Source organism: Anguilla anguilla, chromosome 7 (assembly GCF_013347855.1).
Source record: "Anguilla anguilla isolate fAngAng1 chromosome 7, fAngAng1.pri, whole genome shotgun sequence".
NCBI classification, from domain to species: domain Eukaryota; kingdom Metazoa; phylum Chordata; class Actinopteri; order Anguilliformes; family Anguillidae; genus Anguilla; species Anguilla anguilla.
In genome coordinates this window covers 31,798,090-31,819,222 of record NC_049207.1, presented here as the reverse complement: position 1 = coordinate 31,819,222, position 21,133 = coordinate 31,798,090, and the positions used below count along the sequence as shown (strand labels likewise).

Sequence of the window (21,133 nt, the reverse complement as noted above, 5' to 3'; positions counted from 1 at the left end):
TCTATCAATTCTAAGAATCAAACAATCTAAAAACAAAGACACCTAACGCAACCTAAAACCAAAGACCAGTTTCCACACAGGGAAAAGTTTAAAATCTAACGCGGTATGTAATTAGTAAATGAACGCAGATACTTATCCACTCTAGCAGGACGGATTTCAGCAGTTCTACGCACCTGGACGAATTATACACTTACTGCCTAAACTGGGAGTTAGCAGGGCTAATAAGGCGTCGCTCCGAATGTACCTAATTAGCAGCTGAAAAGCTGAGTCGAATAACGCACTGATTACAGAGGTTAACAGTTTGTGATAGTGCAATAAGTGCAATAATCGCAATCTATCAATTCTAAGAATCAAACAATCTAAAAACAAAGACACCTAACGCAACCTAAAACCAAAGACCAGTTTCCACACAGGGAAAAGTTTAAAATCTAACGCGGTATGTAATTAGTAAATGAACGCAGATACTTATCCACTCTAGCAGGACGGATTTCAGCAGTTCTACGCACCTGGACGAATTATACACTTACTGCCTAAACTGGGAGTTAGCAGGGCTAATAAGGCGTCGCTCCGAATGTACCTAATTAGCAGCTGAAAAGCTGAGTCGAATAACGCACTGATTACAGAGGTTAACAGTTTGTGATAGTGCAATAAGTGCAATAATCGCAATCTATCAATTCTAAGAATCAAACAATCTAAAAACAAAGACACCTAACGCAACCTAAAACCAAAGACCAGTTTCCACACAGGGAAAAGTTTAAAATCTAACGCGGTATGTAATTAGTAAATGAACGCAGATACTTATCCACTCTAGCAGGACGGATTTCAGCAGTTCTACGCACCTGGACGAATTATACACTTACTGTAGCATAGTAGCATAGGCTACTGGACTACCACATATAGCAAATAAGCGTTAGCTGATTACGCTTTCTTCCGACTAATTATTTGGTTAAGTGGGCTAAAGGAAATAGTAAAAATGACTTGGCTACCGCAAAACTTCAGAGGAGGATTATTTTATGGTCGTCTAGTGCAGCTGTAAATAGCACACGCTATAATGAAACCACTACAAAACGGGATGCCTGCATTTTCTGACTTCGCACAGGTGGACCGTGGTCGGAGCCGCAATGTCAAGGCCAAGAGACGCCACCTCCCACCCCAGTGACCACAGATTGTAGCCCCTACTGTAGCTCAGTCCTCTGCAGTAATCCGGAAGTGACGCACACTGTACCTCATTGGTCCAGAACAAATATTGGCACTGTACCCAAATGATGCAATAAATCATGAAATCGACCCATGGACAGTCATAAGACGAATAAAATACACCTATTACGACTATTTGTTTTTGTGAGAAAAAATTATTGACTTTGTATTTTGATCGCATTTGTACCGTAGACTTACATGGAAACCGGATATGAAAACACCTATACTGGAGCCATCCGTAGTGGCGCTAGTGAGCAACCAGGAACTACAACACCAGGAAATGAGCTTCAAAAACGAAGTCTGGTTTTGGCCGCTTGGTGTAACCGCAGTGACTTCCACTTACTGTGACGTCATAAGGGAATGGGAATCGCGGAGCATTCTGGGACAGCTCCGCCATCTTTGGAGAATACGAGTTTAAAGGTCTGTATCTGTCAGCTGACACCAGTCGTTTTAAATAATTAGGGGTCCAAGCAGCGAAGCTGGTGGAACCCTATTGTATCTGTTCGGATTATTATTAGGGGTCCAAGCAGCGAAGCTGGTGGAACCCTATTGTATCTGTTAGGATTATTATTATTAGGGGTCCAAGCAGCGAAGCTGGTGGAACCCTATTGTATCTGTTCGGATTATTATTAGGGGTCCAAGCAGCGAAGCTGGTGGAACCCTATTGTATCTGTTCGGATTATTATTATTATTATTAGGGGTCCAAGCAGCGAAGCTGGTGGAACCCTATTGTATCTGTTAGGATTATTCTTATTATTAGGGGTCCAAGCAGCGAAGCTGGTGGAACCCTATTGTATCTGTTAGGATTATTAGGGGTCCAAGCAGCGAAGCTGGTGGAACCCTATTGTATCTGTTAGGATTATTATTATTCTTCTTATTAGGGGTCCAAGCAGCGAAGCTGGTGGAACCCTATTGTATCTGTTAGGATTATTCTTATTATTAGGGGTCCAAGCAGCGAAGCTGGTGGAACCCTATTGTATCTGTTAGGATTATTATTAGGGGTCCAAGCAGCGAAGCTGGTGGAACCCTATTGTATCTGTTAGGATTATTAGGGGTCCAAGCAGCGAAGCTGGTGGAACCCTATTGTATCTGTTAGGATTATTATTCTTATTATTATTTTTCTCCGCTAAAAGTGTCTGAGGCTCAGCACCCATAAGTCCTGGAGCAACAAAATTTGGCAGGTGGGTTCCTATGGCCCCCCACTACTCAGGCACTAAAAATCCTGTATGTCAGCCAGATGGTGGCGCTATAACAAAGGGTAACACGTACAAGGCCATAACTCCCACACCATAAGTTAGATGAACACAAAACTTCATCGACCTATGCATCTGAACGTGCTCTACAACTTTGCCATTAGCCCCACCTATGTCCGCCATATTGTTTGCCCGCCATTTAGACTTTTTAGTTGGGGCGTGGCAGTTTTCTCCGCTAAAATGTCTGAGGCTCAGCAACCATAAGTTGTAGACCAACCAAATTTGGTAGGTGGGTTCCTATGGCCCCCCACTACTCAGGCACTAAAAATCACCTATGTCGGCCAGATGGTGGCGCTATAACAAAGGATCATATTTTAAAAGGTCATAACTCCCACACCGTAAGTCAGATCAACACAAAACTTCATCGATTGGTGCATCTGAATGTGCTCTACAACTTTCCTATTGGGAGCACCTATGTCCGTCATATGGTTTGCACACCATTTGGACTTTTTCATTAGGTGGGGTGCGGAAAAGCTGGAGCTCCAAATCCAAACGATTACGACATCGAGTAAACTTTTTTACGGCAAGCGACAACCATGGCGACGCAAGTAATCCGACACCGTAGGGTCTAGTTTTTAGCAGTGAAAGCACGGTCTGACAGTGCCACCTAGCGTGCATGCTAGGATAGGCTACCCAAAGTTTTTCAGTAAAACCTTTCTGAGAGGACGAATAATTACTTTTCTTTGGCATGGATCCATTTGAAGACAGTATCGGGTGAGTTCGTTAAGTCTTTAAATCTGTCATTTTGGTGAGAAAAAGCTAAACCATTTTATTGGTAGTTTTAGAGTTTCTGTGCAAATGCGCGAAAACACGCTGGTATAATAAAACAATGACGGTAATACATACATAGTCCACTTCGTTCCGTTGCTACCATAACATAACAGACTATCTTGTGTCTACAGCTGCAGTTTCTCGCTGCAATTTCTAACATTGAATATTCACAAAAGACGCAATTTATACTGTACTCTGCCAATGTCTGCATAAATAATACGCTACGGTAAAGCTTTGAGAGGATGAATCATTACTTTTCTTTGACATGGATACATTTGAAGACAATAACAGGTGAGTTCGTTTACTCTTTAAATTCGTCATTATGCTGAGAAACAGCTAAACCATTTTATTTATGGGTTCTGAGTTTCTGTGCAAACGCGCGAAAACACGCTGGTATAATGAAATAATAACGGTAGCCTAATACATATATAGTCCGCTTCGTTCCGTTGCTACCATCACATAACGACCTAGAGCTGCAGTTTCTCGCTGCAATTACTAATATTGAATATAAGCAAAAGACGCAATGTATGCTGTAGTCTGCCAATGTCTAGATAAATAATACGGTCCGTTTGAAGACAATATCGGGTGAGTTCGTTTAGTCTTTAAATCCGTCATTATGCTGAGAGAAATCGTATTCTCAATTTAATCTCTAAATTGACAGTAAGCTTAGGGTTGTAACTATGTAGTTGTTTCGTAGGTGACTTAACTCGTCTTAACTATTGCTTGTATTTGTGCATGGACTGCGTTGTTGCTGTTCTTGTCTGTGTTAGTGTTAATCAGTGTAACCTACAGGGTTTAAATTGAACAATGCGGTTGTTCCCTGCACTTGGAACGGTAGGCTACTGCCCTCTAGGGTTTTCGACACACTTGTTCCTGGTTATGGTTATACATTTTGTTGTACATCGCTCTGGATAAGAGCGTCTGCCAAATGCCTGTAATGTAATGCAATGTTCCGTAGCAACAAGATGAACCCGACATTAGCCCTAAAATATGCCAATACAGCAGTGAAAACGCTGCTAACTGAATGACGCAATAAGCGAGACTAACTTTTTTTTAAAAATTACCACGTCATTCTACAGTCAATATCTGGGACTACACATTGAATATATATACAATCTTACCATTTGTTTTACGCGTAGAGATGTCCCTTTTGCGAATGAGTGGCCATATATTGTCTTGGATAATCTGTTTGTGAAATGTCGGATTTTTTCAAAAATAGCTGTGCGTAATACCACACCTGTTGCGTATGGCATTGTCGTTCTTCTTAGTCCAATTTGGCTTGATTGACAGTTCATTTATTCAGTAGGTGAGATTATAAACTTTCTAACGATGTATAACATGTCTTTCTTCCGTTTTTTCTCAATGTCGTATTTATTATTTGAAATGTGCATTCATGTGTTATTATTCTATCTGTCTCTGTGGCGCTCTGAAATGTGCATTCTCTGCTAAGCTGAGTAATGGATTGGAATATGTGTCTGAGGTAGTGTTGCACGGTATACCAAAACTTCAGCACTTTCTCGGTACTTAAAAAAACAAAAACAAAACGGTTTCGTATTTGAATTTTCCGACGTTCGGTAGTTCTGTGTCAAATGTAAAAGCCAGGGAAATGTGTCTCCCGCATTACTGATTTAGAGGATGAAAAGTCTGGTTTGTCAGAATCTTCGCTAGATGGCAGTAGCAACTAAGGTTGCCAAGTGAGGTGACCTGCGCTTGTGCATTCTCTTCCCTGATACAGCGCAAGCTTTGACTCAGTTCACTTCAGTAGCAATAGGTGTTCCAATTTGTAAATATTTCATTGTAGATAGATGCTGTATTGTTATTACAATATGCTGTTTTTAAATCTATTTAAAGGTGAAAGACCTGTTTTAAAGATTATTTAGTTTACAACTGTTCAATTTCAGAAATATATTTAACATATTTCTCCATTGTTCAGTGTTGTAACACTATAGGCCTATGCATATTCATATGTTGCAGAGGCTTCAACTTAAAGGTTGTTAATGAACCAGGTTGTTCATAAACCATGAATTTGAAAATGAGGTCAGCCCTTGTGGACATTACGTTCCTGATCTATTAAGGTAATTTCAGTATCGTTAGGTACCGAGTATTTTATCAGTATCGAGTATCGTGATACTAAACCTGGTATCAAAGTCAAAATTTTGGTATCGTGACAACACTAGTGTGGCGCTTTTTTTAGTTGCGGCAGGGAAGCGCTGCAGCTGTACATACACGCTCGGCCATCTAAGTGTTACAACATGCCATCTAAATGTTACGACATAGTCAAGGCCTTGACGGGAAGCTGTCAGGACACATCCATGGCGACGCAACTAAGTCATCAGCCAGCGTCTCAGCACAAAATTGGCCATAAGTCATCTATTTTTTATACGATCATCACAATATTCAGTACATATGTTGGGTGAAGGCGTATGACCATGAGGACACAGCCATTTTAAAATCGCTCCATAGGGGGCGCGATGGTGCCAATGCTTGGACCCCTCCCAACGCCGCTTGCGGCTTTAATTATTATTATTTTTCTCCGCTAAAAGTGTCTGAGGCTCAGCACCCATAAGTCCTGGTGCAACCAAATTTGGCAGGTGGGTTCCTATGGCCCCCCACTACTCAGGCACTAAAAAGCACGTATGTCAGCCAGATGGTGGCGCTATAACAAAGGGTTTTGCGTAAAAGGCCATAACTCCCACACCATAAGTTAGATGAACACAAAACTTCATCGACCTATGCATCTGAACGTGCTCTACAACTTTGCCATTAGCCCCACCTATGTCCGCCATATTGTTTGCCCGCCATTTAGTCTTTTTAGTTGGGGCGTGGCAGTTTTCTCCGCTAAAATGTCTGAGGCTCAGCAACCATAAGTTGTAGACCAACCAAATTTGGTAGGTGGGTTCCTATGGCCCCCCACTACTCAGGCACTAAAAATCACCTATGTCGGCCAGATGGTGGCGCTATAACAAAGGATCATATTTTAAAAGGTCATAACTCCCACACCGTAAGTCAGATCAACACAAAACTTCATCGATTGGTGCATCTGAATGTGCTCTACAACTTTCCTATTGGGAGCACCTATGTCCGTCATATGGTTTGCACACCATTTGGACTTTTTCATTAGGTGGGGTGCGGAAAAGCTGGAGCTCCAAATCCAAACGATTACGACATCGAGTAAACTTCTTTACGGCAAGCGACAACCATGGCGACGCAAGTAATCCGACACCGTAGGGTCTAGTTATTATTATTCTTATTTTTTTCTGCTAAAAGTGTCTGAGGCTCAGCAACCATAAGTCCTGGAGTAACCAAATTTGACAGGTGGGTTCCTATGGCCCCCCACTACTCAGGCACTAAAAATCACGTATGTCAGCCAGATGGTGGCGCTATAACAAAGGGTAACGTGTACAAGGCCATAACTCCCACACCATAAGTTAGATCAACACAAAACTTCATCGACATATGTATCTGAACGTGCTCTACAACTTAGCCATTGGCCCCACCTATGTCCGCCATATTGTTTGCCCGCCATTTAGACTTTTTAGTTGGGGCGTGGCTGTTTTCTCCGCTAAAATATCTGAGGCTCAGCAACCATAAGTTGTAGACCAACCAAATTTGGCAGGTGGGTTCCTATGGCCCCCCACTACTCAGGCACTAAAAATCACCTATGTTGGCCAGATGGTGGCGCTATAACACGAAGGTCATACTTTAAAAGGCCATAACTCCCACATCGTAAGTCAGATCAACACAAAATTTCATCGACTGATGCATCTCAATGTGCTCTACAACTTTCCTATTGGGAGCACCTATGTCCGCCATATGGTTTGCACACCATTTGGACTTTTTCATTAGGTAGGGTGCGGAAAAGCTGGAGCTCCAAATCCAAACGATTACGACATCGAGTAAACTTCTTTACGGCAAGCGACAACCATGGCGACGCAAGTAATCCGACACCGTAGGGTCTAGTTTTTATCAGTGAAAGGGCGGTCTTACACTGCCACCTAGCGTGCATGCTAGGATAGGCTACCAAAAGTAAAAGCTTTCTGAGAGGATGAATAATTACTTTTCTTTGGCATGGATCCATTTGAAGACAGTATCGGGTGAGTTCGTTAAGTCTTTGAGTCTGTCATTACGCTGAGAAACAGCTAAACCATTTTTATAGGTTCTGAGTTTCTGTGCAAACGCGCGAAAACACGCTGGTCTAATGAAACAATGACGGTAGCCTAATACATATTTTGTCCGCTTCGTTCCGTTGCTACCATAACATAATGACCTACAGCTGCAGTTTCTCGCTGCATTTACTAATATTGAATATAAACAAAAGACGCAATTCATGCTGTAAATCGTACTCTCAATTTAATCTCTAAATCGACTGTAAGCTTAGGGTTGTAACTACGTAGTTGTTTCGTAGGTGACTTATCTTGTCTTAAATATTGCCGTAGGGTCTAGTTTTTATCAGTGAGGTGACAGTCTGACCGTCGGGAAGCATTGGAAGACAGGGTCGGGTGAGTTCGTTAAGTCTTTAAATCTGTCATTATGGTGAGAAAAAGCTAAACCATTTTATTGGTAGTTTTTGAGTGTCTGTGCAAACGCGCGAAAACACGCTGGTATAATAAAACAATGACGGTAATACATATATAGTCCGCTTCGTTCCGTTGCTAACATAACGACATACAGCTGCAGTTTCTCGCTGCATTTACTAATATTGAATATAAACAAAAGACGCAATTTATGCTGTAAATCGTATCCTCAATTTAATCTCTAAATCGACTGTAAGCTTAGGGTTGTGGAATAATAAAACAATGACGGTAATACATATATAGTCCGCTTCGTTCCGTTGCTACCATAACATAACGACATACAACTGCAGTTTCTCGCTGCATTTACTAATATTGAATATAAACAAAAGACGCAATTTATGCTGTAAATCGTATCCTCAATTTAATCTCTAAATCGACTGTAAGCTTAGGGTTGTAACTAGGTAGTTGTTTCGTAGGTGACTTAACTCGTCTTAACTATTGCCGTAGGGTCTAGTTTATATCAGTGAGGGGACTGTCTGACCGTCGGGAAGCATTGGAAGACAGTGTCGGGTGAGTTCGTTTAATTTTTAAATCAGTCATTATGCTGAGAAATAGCTAAATCATTTTATTGATAGGTTCTGAGTTTCTGTGCAAACGCGCGAAAACACGCTGGTATAATGAAACAATGACGGTAGTCCAATACATATATAGTCCGCTTCGTTCCGTTGCTACCATAACATAACGACCTACAGCTGCAGGTTCTCGCTGCAATTACTAATATTGAATGTAAACAAAAGACGCAATTTATGCTGTAGTCTGCCAGTGTCTAAATCAATAATACGGTCCATTTGAAGACAATATCGGGTGAGTTCGTTTAGTCTTTAAATCCGTCATTGTGCTGAGAGAAATCGTAATCTCAATTTGACTGTAAGTTTAGGGTTGTAACTAGGTAGTTGTTCCGTAGGTGACTTAGTCTTAACTCGTCTTAACTATTGCTTGAATGTTTTCATAGACTGCGTTGTTGCTGTTCTTGTTTGTGTTAGCGTTAATCAGTTTTACCTACTGGGTCCAAGTTGAACTGTGCGGTTGTTCCCTGCACTTGGAGCGGTATTTCTCTCTAGGGTTTTCGGCACACTTATTCCTGGTTATGGTTATACACTTTGTTGTACGTCGCTCTGGATAAGAGCATCTGCCAAATGCCTGTAATGTAGGCTAATGTAATATTCCGTAGCAACAAGATAAACCCGGCGTTAGCCCTGAAATATGCCAGTACAGCAGTGAAAACGCTGCTCACTGAATAACGAAATAAACGAGACAATTTTGTTTTTTACATTATACCATGTCATTCTACAGTCAATATCTGGGACTAAACATTGAATAAATATACAATCTTACCATTGGTTTTACGCGTAGAGATGTCCCTTTTGCGACTGAGTGGTCATATATTGTCTTGGACAATCCGTTTGTGATTCATGTTGCTTCTCATCTGCCAATAAATAAATAAAACGGTCGGCTGCTCTGCGCGTAGGTCCCGACTTGATAACTCGTCTTTTGTTTCGTTTTTTGTTTCGTTTTTTCTCAATGTCGTATTTATTATTTGAAATGTGTATTTATGTGTTATCATTCTATCTGTCTCTGAGGCGCTCTGAAATGTGCATTCTCTGCTTAAACTGAGCAATGGATTGGAATATGTGTCTGGCGTAGTGTTGCACGGTATACCAAAACTTAAGCACTTTCTCGGTACTTAAAAAAAAAAAAAAAAAAACGGTTTTGTATTTGAATTTTCCAACGTTCGGTAGTTCTGCGTCAAACGTAAAAGCCAGGGAAATGTGTCTCCCGCATTACTGATTTAGAGGATGAAAAGTGTAGTTTGTCAGAATCTTCGCTAGATGGCAGTAGCAACTAAGGTTGCCAAGTGAGGTGACCTGCGCTTGTGCATTCACTTCCCTGAAACAGCGCAAGCTTTGACTCAGTTCACATCAGTAGCAATAGGTGTTCCAATTTGGAAATATTTTATTATAGATAGATGCTTTATTGTTATTAAAATATGCTGTTTTAAAATCTATTTAAAGGTGAAAGACCTGTTTTAAAGATTATTTACTTTACAACTGTTTAATTTTTGAAATATATTTAACATATTTTTCTATTGTTCAGTGTTGTAACACTATAGGCCTATGCATATTAATATGTTGAAGAGACTTCAACTTACAGGTTGTTAATGAACCAGGTTGTTAATAAACCATGAATTAGAAAATGAGGTCAACCCTTGTGGACATTACGTTTCTGATCTATTAAGGTCATTTCAGTATCGTTAGGTACCGAGTATCGAATTAGCACCGTTTAAGTCTCAAGTATCATTTCAGTATTGAGTATCGTAATACTAAACCTGGTATCAGTATCAAAGTCAATATTTCGGTATCGTGACAAAACTAGTGTGACGCCTTTTTTAGTTGCGGCGCAGAAACACTGCAGCTGTGCATGCACACCGGACCATCTAAGTGTTATGACATGCCATCTAAGTGTTACGACATAGTAAAGGCCTTGACGGGAAGCGGCCAGGACACATCCATGGCGACGTAACTAAGTCATCCGACAGCGTCTCTTAGCACAAAATTGGCCATAAGTCATCAATATTTTATTCAATCATCATGATATTCAGTAGATATGTTGGGTGAAGGCATATGATCATGAGGAAAAAGCCATTTTAAAATCGTTCCATAGGGGGCGCGATTGTGCCAATGCTTGGACCCCTCCCAACGCCGCTTGCGGCTTTAATTAAATACATTTTTCTTTTTAAAAAAAATAAATGTATAAAGTCTTAAAGAATGTGAAAAACTGAAAAATGTCCGTACAGGGAAAAGCTCACGAAAGAGGCAAGGGAGCTGTATCAACAAAAACTTTTTTATTTGTAAATAACATCGACCCGTACGAGTTGCCAAGTTCCGAGTGGTCTACAAATTATGTTTACTTATGCTAGCTAACTAGCTAAATCATGCCAGCTAAATGTCAGAATCACAAATCACAATCACAGTATTTTATACGTGTATACTGCGACGTAGCACCTTATACATAGCTAGTAAAATGTAAAATTTAAACAACCAGTGGATGGCACTGTATCCTTGCTGACATTTGTACCATCTGTATGCTATCCTAACTATTTGCCTAATCTATCTCGCTATCTTATCTCTCATTTAACTTCCATGTAGGAAAAGCGTGAAATGTTATTCCGTTGTCCACAGTTTAAGTTTTGTTAGTTGGTTGTGTGAATGACTGTTGCAGCCAATTACACAGCAGGTTTTGCCTACCATGGCGTTAAGTTGAGAAACAGTTTTTTTTGTCAACAAAAGACTGTTAGACCCAGAGACTGTAAAAAGGTTAGACCGCTAGCTACGCACCGTATTCTCCAAAGATGGCGGACTTGCGGTTGATGACGTCACATTCCCATTCACTATTTGGGTGATTTTCTAGATCAGTTTCTCCTGTCCAGTCCGTGGTTCAATAATTGCAATGTCATAAAAATTTGATCGTAATAGTGGGAATTACTGATGATTTATTATTTAATAAATGCAAGTGTCAACATGAAAAGGTGAGCGTATGACACTGACCGCTAGAATCCAACAGCACAGCAACGTAAACAATCAACTTTCAGTTCAAAATGGCGGCGGCCCGGCTCAGGAGCTTGGCATAGATGTTGCACAACCAATGGAGTGTCTCCTCTTGGTATTCGAATCTCTTTGGAATAATTGGCGGGCTAGTGCTGGCTATGTTCATGACATAAAATGGCCGCCATGAGAGTAAGAAACGCCAGTAACATTTTATGTTCACCTCCAGAGGGCGACGTATCGTCATAATTATCTTTTGTCTGGTTTTCTTTCATATAAATAGCCTACAAAAAACGGATGATGCTGTTTAAGTAATAGGTACATGAATATGGGTTTATTCGTCTAATACCCCTTTCACACAGAAGAAAAAATGAGTTTTCGAGAGGGCTTCGATACCACATTAGGCCTATATCTGTGTGAACACGTTAAGACCGCTTTAAAAATACCAAATCGTAAACGCCTCTCCCGGTGTTTTCGGGGCGCCTCGACTACCGCATTTGTCCTGTGAGAACGGAAAGCAGCATCAACGACTGCTTTCTGGGTGGCGTTCGAATTACGTTACAGATCTGCGTTCACGCGCACCTACCTCTCAACCGAAAAAAATGGCATGCAGAGGAATTACCTGGACCCACATTTTAAATGCATTGAGAACGCGAAAACTAATAACATAAAAAATGCGACCACTTGCACTTCAAAATGTACCATGTTTGTTTGTTTGATTGTTTTGCCGGAAATTACAAGAAGATTGCAACGAAAATAAATAACAAGTAACGATATAGCTTTGGGCCTACATCAAGTGTGTTACTATGGTAACGGAATGTAAACAATTCATTCACGAGAGTTGAGTTCTACTGTGTGTGAAAGGTAAAGACGGCTCGAATACTGCATTACAAATTCTGTGGGAAAGGGAACCTGTTACCAAATCAGAGGCGGCTCATATGCGGTATTAGCTGTGGGAAAAGGGCTTAAGTGTTATGGAAATACAGTAATGTAATTAATAAGGAATGAAACTTGTCAGAGTTCATAATAATTACTAATAATGAATAAGTACTAGTAATTACTTATATTAACTAACTACATAAACAACCCAATAGTAAATTTACTTTATTTAACTTTATTGATCACTACTTAAAATATGTGTAGTCTTGCTGTAGTGTGACTACATGTTCACTATACAAGCAAGTAGCAAAACTCTGCTTGATTATTACTGCATACCTTCAAATTAGTCGCTTTTCGGCGAAATTCGCTGTTTTGAATCTAATATAGGTCATTTGTGTGATTCGTGTAGATCCGATGAGTTTTTTAAATTTGGGGGGGTCTGGGTCTACGAGGACAGAGCATAGACTGTAAAAAAAAAAAAAAAAAGATTAAAAAATATGGACAAAGCTACTGTGACGTCACCCATTGACCTGCCGGTCTGGAAAAAACGTTTTGACGCCGTTTGTAGTCGTCCATTTCTATGGTCCATTTGGAGACAAAACCATAGAGTTCATGGTCCGAACCATGGACTTCAACGAATACAATGTGATTGACAGTCCGGAGCGGAAAAGCCATTGACCTTTGGGCTACTTTCACTTACCCATCATCTAAATAGATTTCTGAACGAGCTTGAGGTAAGCTGGCTGTCTGCCGTTATGCTTTATAATTTATTATCAAATGTTTACAGAGCTTAATTTCCATCCGTGACTGTACTCTGTTATTTCATGGCGTTATATGTATGAAATTAATAATGTAATTATGTTCAGGTATCTTCAATTTATGTTTCTCAGCTAAACATCAGCGAATATGCTAGCTAACTTGCCAGAGCTAGGTAGGCTAGCCATGGTTAGCTCACACATTAGCAATAAATGTCCCGTAGAACTGCTTTTAACCTAGCAAGTTTTCACCGAAGGTTTTCGCCACAATCAGTTGGTAATGAGCCAATAACCGTTACACCACCGGCGTTTGTGGTGTTCTCTCACTGGGTGACGCTAGCTAACCTTTCGCAAGTCACGTTAAACAAGTAGAAATTAACGCCATCAGCGGTGATTAACAAATCTGCCAAGTACTTTAATAATGGATTTGCAGGCGTGAATTTCGAATTATTTGTATTTTCTTGTAGACCATTAAAAGCAATGGAGAAGAGCCAACGTCCTAATTGTCAAATTGTCTGTACCCACCGTTTACAGCAAGTTATTTTTGGCTGGACCGCAACAGCGGGGCCAGCCCTATAAACACAAATGTCTCTGACTGAGTGATGATGTTACACCATTGGTCGGCCAGTCCAGCCATATAGCTACTAGGTTTTGACCTGGTCTTGTTTTTAATGTGAAAGAAAACCACTGGGTGCCCTAGTGACGGATGCTGAGCTGAAAAATGAGCAGGCAAAAATCCCTTAAACTGATTAACGTTATTATTGGTGTCAACTTGTTTTTAATTATTGTGCCTGATTAGAAATGACAGATGACTAAATATGATAGAGACAGTTCTCCTCAATTCGTTTAGACGAGATAAACATTCTATTTGCGTCGCAAAATTGTGCACATTTCAGTCGATATTAGCCTATTGAAAACTGGATAAACGTACACACTCCGAAAATGTTCATGGCAAAGATCTGGAATACGCAGATTTTTGTCATTCGAACGAGCACAGGTTAGATGGCATTTTTGAGTTCAGCATTTATTTTGAATTTATTTGATCTTCATAGCATGACGTGACGAAGGAAATTGTGTTTATCTACAATTGAATTATTCAGATCGTGGGCAGACTTGTTAATCAAGGAAAATGATTGAAAGTCAAGACTAATAATCAGGGGAAGTTTTCTGCCTCCTCGATTTTCAGCTCAGCAGCCACCATTGTGCCTTAAGTTAAACTAGTCAGTACAATAATGTGTGTAATAGAACACACCTTGCCACACCATATTGCCACTATAAAATCTCTCTCTCTCTCTACCAAAATATAACATAAGCTGTGTTTTCCATTTGATTTCTCAGTTGTTGTGCATATTGTGTTTTTGTTTGGTTTGATCAACTTTATTAGATGCAATGCATTTTAATACAATTTTTGACCTGGCTCTGCATTCTCCCTGAACTAATGTCCACCTTACATTACTTTTGTAGCAGTACGATTACATTAAATCTAGGGTGAGTTTTTCCCTATATCCTCATGCTAAAATCAACTGTAAATCCACATTTTAAAGCTGATATTTAGAAACATTTTCTTCCCAGGGGGGCATGCCCCAGGACATCTTTGTCACCTTTTTCACCCCTGATCAGTTTGCAGGTCTGTACTGGAAACACTACTGTTTTGCTACAGAATTCTACAAAACTCTACTGGTGTATCATGAGTAGTACATAAACTACACATTCACTGCACAATTCCTACTTGTCACTACATAGCCACTACCACACAAATAGGATTTGTGTAGTGATTCAGTAGTACTTTTTAATAAGGGGAAGAATGCAATGCAGATGCAAATGAGTGTTTGCTGAAGTAGTACATGAGGATTTCTTTTTTTTACTGTGGTAGCTAATTAGGCATTGAGAATTGTGAAATTCCACTGGTATTGGTATTAACTACCAATATGCTGATATCGTGACAGCGCTACATTGTCATCCATAAAATTATGGATTGGCAGGGTATGCCACATAACTATACACTACAGAACTAAATATACTGTATATTACATTGTTTCATAACTGTGAATTTGGTAAATGGTAAATGGACTGCATTTATATAGCGCTTTTATCCAAAGCGCTTTACAATTGTGGCCTCTCATTCGCCAGAGCAGTTAGGGGTTAGGTGTCTTGCTCAAGGACACTTCGACACGCCCAGGGCAGGGTTTGAACCAGCAACCCTCCGACTGCCAGACAATCGGTCTTACCTCCTGAGCTTACCTCCTGAGCTATGGAATGCTAAAACCCACAGCATATTACAAATTGGTGGAAGTTAAACTCTAGCAGATAGTTATATGTAAGAAAGCCAAGAAAACATGCTTCTGCTTCTGAATTTCAGTCTTCCCCAACCCTCTCTCTGTACCCCTCTCTTTTCCTTTCTGTCCCTTTGTCTTATCTCCATTTCTGTAACTGTGTATGTGTTCCTTTTTCGTATTATCCATTTTTCACTAACCTTTATATATTTTCTTCTCTAATTAGTTTAATTCTTTCTCTCCCTCCCTTTTTTCCATACCCCCCTCCCTCCCTCCTATTTGTTAGTGAGCTTATGAAAGAGGACTACAATGAGACAGTCCATAAAAAGGCAGAGGTCATTCACATGAGTTCCAACTGCACTCAGACTGTGGAGAAGATGGAGCAGCTGTGAGTATTGCATACATTTTGTGTACTGAATATACATTAGGATTATTCATTTATAATGAAAATACATATAACAGAAATATCGATATTACAGTGATGTCATTGTATAACTGCATTACATGTACCACAGATGTACTCTTTAACACATATCTGAGGTACGCATAAGATATACATATGCCTTCACTGGCAAGCATAGAATACATACCAGCAGCGCATAAAGCATTTGTTGTACTGAATATTTATTATCTTGATGTACATATAAATTTGAATACTGTGTGTGACCTGCTAGTGAAAATACAATTCCAAATGCGGTTCCCATTCTTACAAGTGGTATATTCATAGAGGCCTGGGATGAGCCCTGCAGGTGCTGGAACCCTATAATTCATTAGGCGTCCAAGCAGAGGTGCCGCTGGAACCCTGTTGTTTTTCTTCTGATTTTTATTCATCCATCCATTATCTATACCCGCTCATTCCTGGTCAGGGGCATGGGAGCCTATTCCAGCATGCATTGGGCAAGAGGCAGGAATACACTCTGGACAGTTTGCCAGTCAATTGCAGGGCACACACGCCATTCACTCACACACTCATACCTAGGAGCAATTTAGACTCTACAATCAGCCTAACCTGCATGTCATTGGATTGTGGGAGGAAACCCATGTGGACACGTAAAGAACACGCAAGCTCCACAGAAAAAGGTCCAGCCAGGATTCGAAGCAAGGACCATCTTCCTGTGAGACAGCAGTGCTAACCACCGCCTTTATTATTATTATTATTATTATTATTAGGGGTCAAAGTAGCGAAGCTGCTGGAACCCTATTGTATCTGTTAGGATTATTCTTATTTTTCTCAGCTAAAAGTACCCGAGGCTCAGCAACCATAAGTCCTAGACCAACCAAATTTGGTAGGTGGGTTCCTATGGCCCCCCACTACTCAGGCACTACAAATCACCTATGTCGGCCAGATGGTGGCACTAGAACAAAGGGTCATGCTTAAAAGGCCATAACTCCCACACGATAAGTCAGATCAACTCAAAACGTCATCGACCTATGCATCTGAACGTGCTCTACAACTACAACTGCTATTGAGACCACCTATGTCCGCCATATTGTTTGCCTGCCATTTTGACTTTTTTATTAGTTGCGGCGCGGAGGCTACCATAACATAACAAACTTTCTTGTTTCTACAGCTTCAGTTTCTCGCTTCAATTACTAATATTGAATATAAACAAAGATGCAATTTATGCTGTAGTCTGTCAATATCTAAATAAAGAATACGGTACTCTGCGCGCAGCACGCAGGTAGCAGGGATGGCGAGTTGATATTTCGTTTTTTTTTTTTTCGTTTTTTCTCAATGTCGTATTTATTATTTGAAATATGTATTATTACTCTATCTGTCCTTGAGGCGCTCTGAAATGTGCATTCTCTGCTAAGCTGATCAATGGATTGGAATATGTGTATGGTGCCTTTTTTAATTGCAGCGCGGAAGCGCTGCAGCTCTACATACGCGTTGGGCCATCTAAGTGTTACAACATGCCATCTAAGTGCTACACCATAGTAAAGGCCTTTACAGCAAGCGGCTAGGAGACATCCATGGCGACGCAACTAAGTAATCCGACACCATCTTTTTTTTCACCTGTCGTTTCTTTTCTTTTTTTTGCTCAAGGTCATCTGCTTCTCCATCTTCTTGGGCCTCTTGAAGAGATTAAGCATAGTTTTAGATTAAATCATTCTCATAGCTGTATTTGTCATACCAGGAATCAATTTGGTTGCTCGTCTTTTCTAGAGCCTCTGTTTCTGGCTCCCCTACAGACGGACATAATGACGTCACGGTCTCGTGGCTGAAATGCGGATCCAAAAATGCGCCTGTGAGTCAGCGCACGCCATCACTTAGCAACCAGGCTAATGGATGCCTGTTGTGAGGATGCCGGGACTGACGCAGAGCAGCGATATTAGAAAGATGCAGGACTATATATTTATGGTGTACATCTTTCTATGTTAGTCTTGGTCTTTGTTAGTCTTAGTTAGCCTACTGCCTACAGTCCACATTGTCTATTTTCTACAGCTTGTTAAAGACATTTTCTATAACGTGTTAGGTTGCCAATATTAACCTTTATTACTTCTTAGTTGTAGAAAGTGCCGATTGCATCGATAGTCAGCGGTACCCCAGTTTTAAACTCAAAACATCTGTAAAGAGCTGGAGGACGGACCTTTAGGCCAGGGGCCCATTGTGCTAGGTTACATCTCTCTGCTCGGTGAGATCCTGCTACCTAAGAAATATCTGTACTTATCTGCTTATAACGCTTTTAGGACTAATAGCTCTTATCACTCTGCTTCGCTGAGTGATTGGGTTGTGGTTAATATTGAGGTGGCTTAGTGTTACGCCCGGTAGTGTACACCTGGTTATTTAACACGGGTGAGTTACGGGACGTAACAGATTGGGGGCTTGTCCAGGATAGAACCGTAGATTTGCTCTACTTTGATGCTATTTTTCTACTTGAGGGACTACATAGTGCCAGAGCGTTGTGATTTGTAGCAGGGTTACTTTGTTGCTAGGTACTGCTTTGTGCAAAGTTTGTAGTACTAGCTTTGGAAATGTTACTTTACTTGGTAAGATTTTTCATCCTGTCTCTGGCGGACCAACCACTGATGGGTGATGGAAAACGCGTCACTAACTACGTGCCGCTTGCGATTTGTTCCCGGGAATGTCGCCACAGACACCCAGTTCTTTAATCATAAATTATAATAATAATAATAATAATATATTTGTCACTATCCTTAGAGCATAGTCTCGACTATGAGGTGGTGAAAACCACAGTGCTGAAGGCGTATGAATTAGTACCAGAGGCTTATCGTCAGATGTTTCGGCAGTATCGGGAAACAGATAGCCGAACCTTCGTCTGGTTCGCCCGTGAGAAGGAGAATATGTTTGACCGCTGGTGTGCCGCCCAAGGAGTTAAATCGTTTGAGCAACTCCGTGATTTAATTATCATGGAGGAGTTTAAAAACTGTGTACCTGAGTGTGTTACTACTTATTTGAATGAACAGAAAGTAACTCAGGTCGCACAAGCAGCAGTGTTAGCTGACGAGTATAACTTGACTCATAAAAACGCGGGTGAGAAGAAATCCCCATTGCGTCATAGTGACGTCACTCTCCTGAGGGAATCCCCTAAAGACTCATTTAGTCCTTCAAAGAGCAGTACTCCTGTTTCTGGTGGAGAGCAGGAGGAATCTGGAGCAAAAGGGAGAGTATGTCGCTATTGCAAGAAGCTTGGTCATGTCATGGCTGATTGTTGGATCCTGATGAGAAAGAAGGAATCCTTAAAAGGGGTTTCTCTTGTGAAAACGTCCATGCCTGAGCCTGGACTTTGTGAAATCTCAGCCCGTAAAAAGGATGATGCTCTTCTGGATTACACGCCATTTCTTATGGATGGGTTAGTGTCATTGACTGATGAGCCTGGCTTGCGAAAACCAGTTAAAATACTGAGAGTCTTTTATTTTGGAGTATGTTTTATCCTTATCTCAGAAATCCTCCTTAGGCACCAGTGTCCTTGTACAGGGATTTGAAATGGGCTGTATTAACATGCCCTTGCATGCTATTCTGTTTAAGTCTGACCTGGTGACGGGCCACGTTGTGGTGGAGGTGCGACCTAGTGTTTCTGTGTGTCCTTCATTTTGGGGAACGACTTAACTGGGGGCAGAACAGATTACGCTTATAACTTGAATGGTAAATGGTAAATGGACTGCATTTATATAGCACTTTTATCCAAAGCGCTTTACAATTGATGCCTGTCATTCAGCCATTCAGACACACACACACTCACACGCAAACGGTGAAAGGCTGCCATGCAAGGTACTAATCAGCTTGTTGGGGGCAATTAGGGGTTAGGTGTCTTGCTCAGGGACACTTCGACACTCCCAGGGCAGGGGATCAAACCGGCAACCCTCCGACTGAGTGACTCGTTCTTCGCAAAGCTTGATGCTGATTTACAGTCGCCCTCTGCTGCTGCAGACGGGGATAAAACCATGCTTGTGAGGGAGGACTGTAAGGTTGAAATTGTTAAGGGACTTGAGAGGCTGTCTCTGGCACAAGAACAGCTGCTTATTGAGCAGAAGAAAGACTCAGGCATTTCTTCTCTCTTTGAAAATGCAGTTTCTGAGGAGGAAGTTGCTTTGGTGCCGAAAGGGCACTTTGAGAAAGACGGTATTTTGATGCACAAGTGGAGGCAAATTGACGCTATAGCTCGGGACGACTGGAAGGTTTTTTTTTTATCAGATTGTGGTTCCATCTGAGTGACGCAGTGAAGTGTACGGTCTTGCTCATGGTAACGGCCTTCCTGGTCATCTGGATGTGGATGGAGCTTGTAACCATGTGTCAAAAGACTTATTTTGGTATGGTCTTGGGTATAACTGTGAGAGAGGGCTTGTGCATCATGTCGGTCCATTACAACGGACTGAAGCTGGTGGTCAGTTCTTGCTCACGGTGTGCGCATTTACTTGTTTTCTCGATTGACTGATCACAACCCACTTGTTTTTCTTCATCACATGCATAACAACAGTCAGCGTCTCCTGTGGTGGAGTTTTAAAATTGTTATTATCGTTAGCATTATTATTATTATTATTAGCCATATGGTTTTAGATGTTCAGAACATCCTGGGAAATGTTCGTTCTTGCTTATGCTTGACAACAAATAAATTGCTGTTGGTTCATGCGGAGATATTTGATGGAATTTATTTATTGTCTTAAGGGTGGGGGTGTTACATACCAGTCTTTTTTGGGCTTTGTGTTTTGTTGCTGCCGTGTTGTTTCTGGCTCCCCTATAGACGGACATAATGACATCACAGTCTCGTGGCTGAAATGCGGATCAAAAATGCGCCTGTGAGATGACACACGCCATCACTTGGCAACCAGGCTAATGGATGCCTGTCGTGAGGATGCCGGGTCCATCGCGGAGCAGCGATATTAGAAAGAAGCAAGACTATATATCTATTACCCCTTTCACACAGCTAATACCGCATCTGAGCCGCCTCTGATGCGGTAACAGGTTCCCTTTCCCACAGAATTTGTAATGCGGTATTCGAGCCGTCTTTACCTTTCACACACAGTAGAACTCAACTCTCGTGAATGAATTGTTTACGTTCCGTTACCATAGTAACACACTTGATGTAGGCCCAAAGCTATAACGTTACTTGTTATTTATTTTCATTGCAATCTTCTTGTAATTTCCGGCAAAACAATCAAACAAACAAACATGTTACATTTTGAAGTGCAAGTGGTTGCATTTTTTATGTTATTAGTTTTCGCGTTCTCAGTGGGTCCAGGTATTTCCTCTGTATGCCATTTTTTTGGTTGAGAGATATGTGCGCGTGAATGCAGATCTGTAACGTAATTTGAACGCCGCCCAGAAAGCTGTCGTCGATGCTGTTTTCCGTTCCCACGGGAGAAATGCGGTAGTCGAGGCACCTCGAAAACATCGGGAGAGGCATTTTCGATGTGGCATTTTAAAAG

General features: G+C 41.0%; 1 protein-coding gene across 3 annotated transcripts in view; it reads left to right on the top strand.

Moving 5' to 3' along the window:
- Positions 1–21,133, top strand: part of tbk1 (TANK-binding kinase 1) — a 252,601-nt gene that overhangs the window by 107,982 nt on the left and 123,486 nt on the right. For 2 of the 3 annotated variants that reach the window (XM_035426803.1, XM_035426806.1), the window contains one exon: positions 15,531–15,632. The exons of the other annotated variant lie outside the window; for it this stretch is intronic. In XM_035426803.1, the coding sequence (XP_035282694.1) occupies positions 15,531–15,632 (102 nt within the window). The remainder of the gene's footprint in view (positions 1–15,530; positions 15,633–21,133) is intronic. 3 annotated transcript variants of the gene reach the window in all.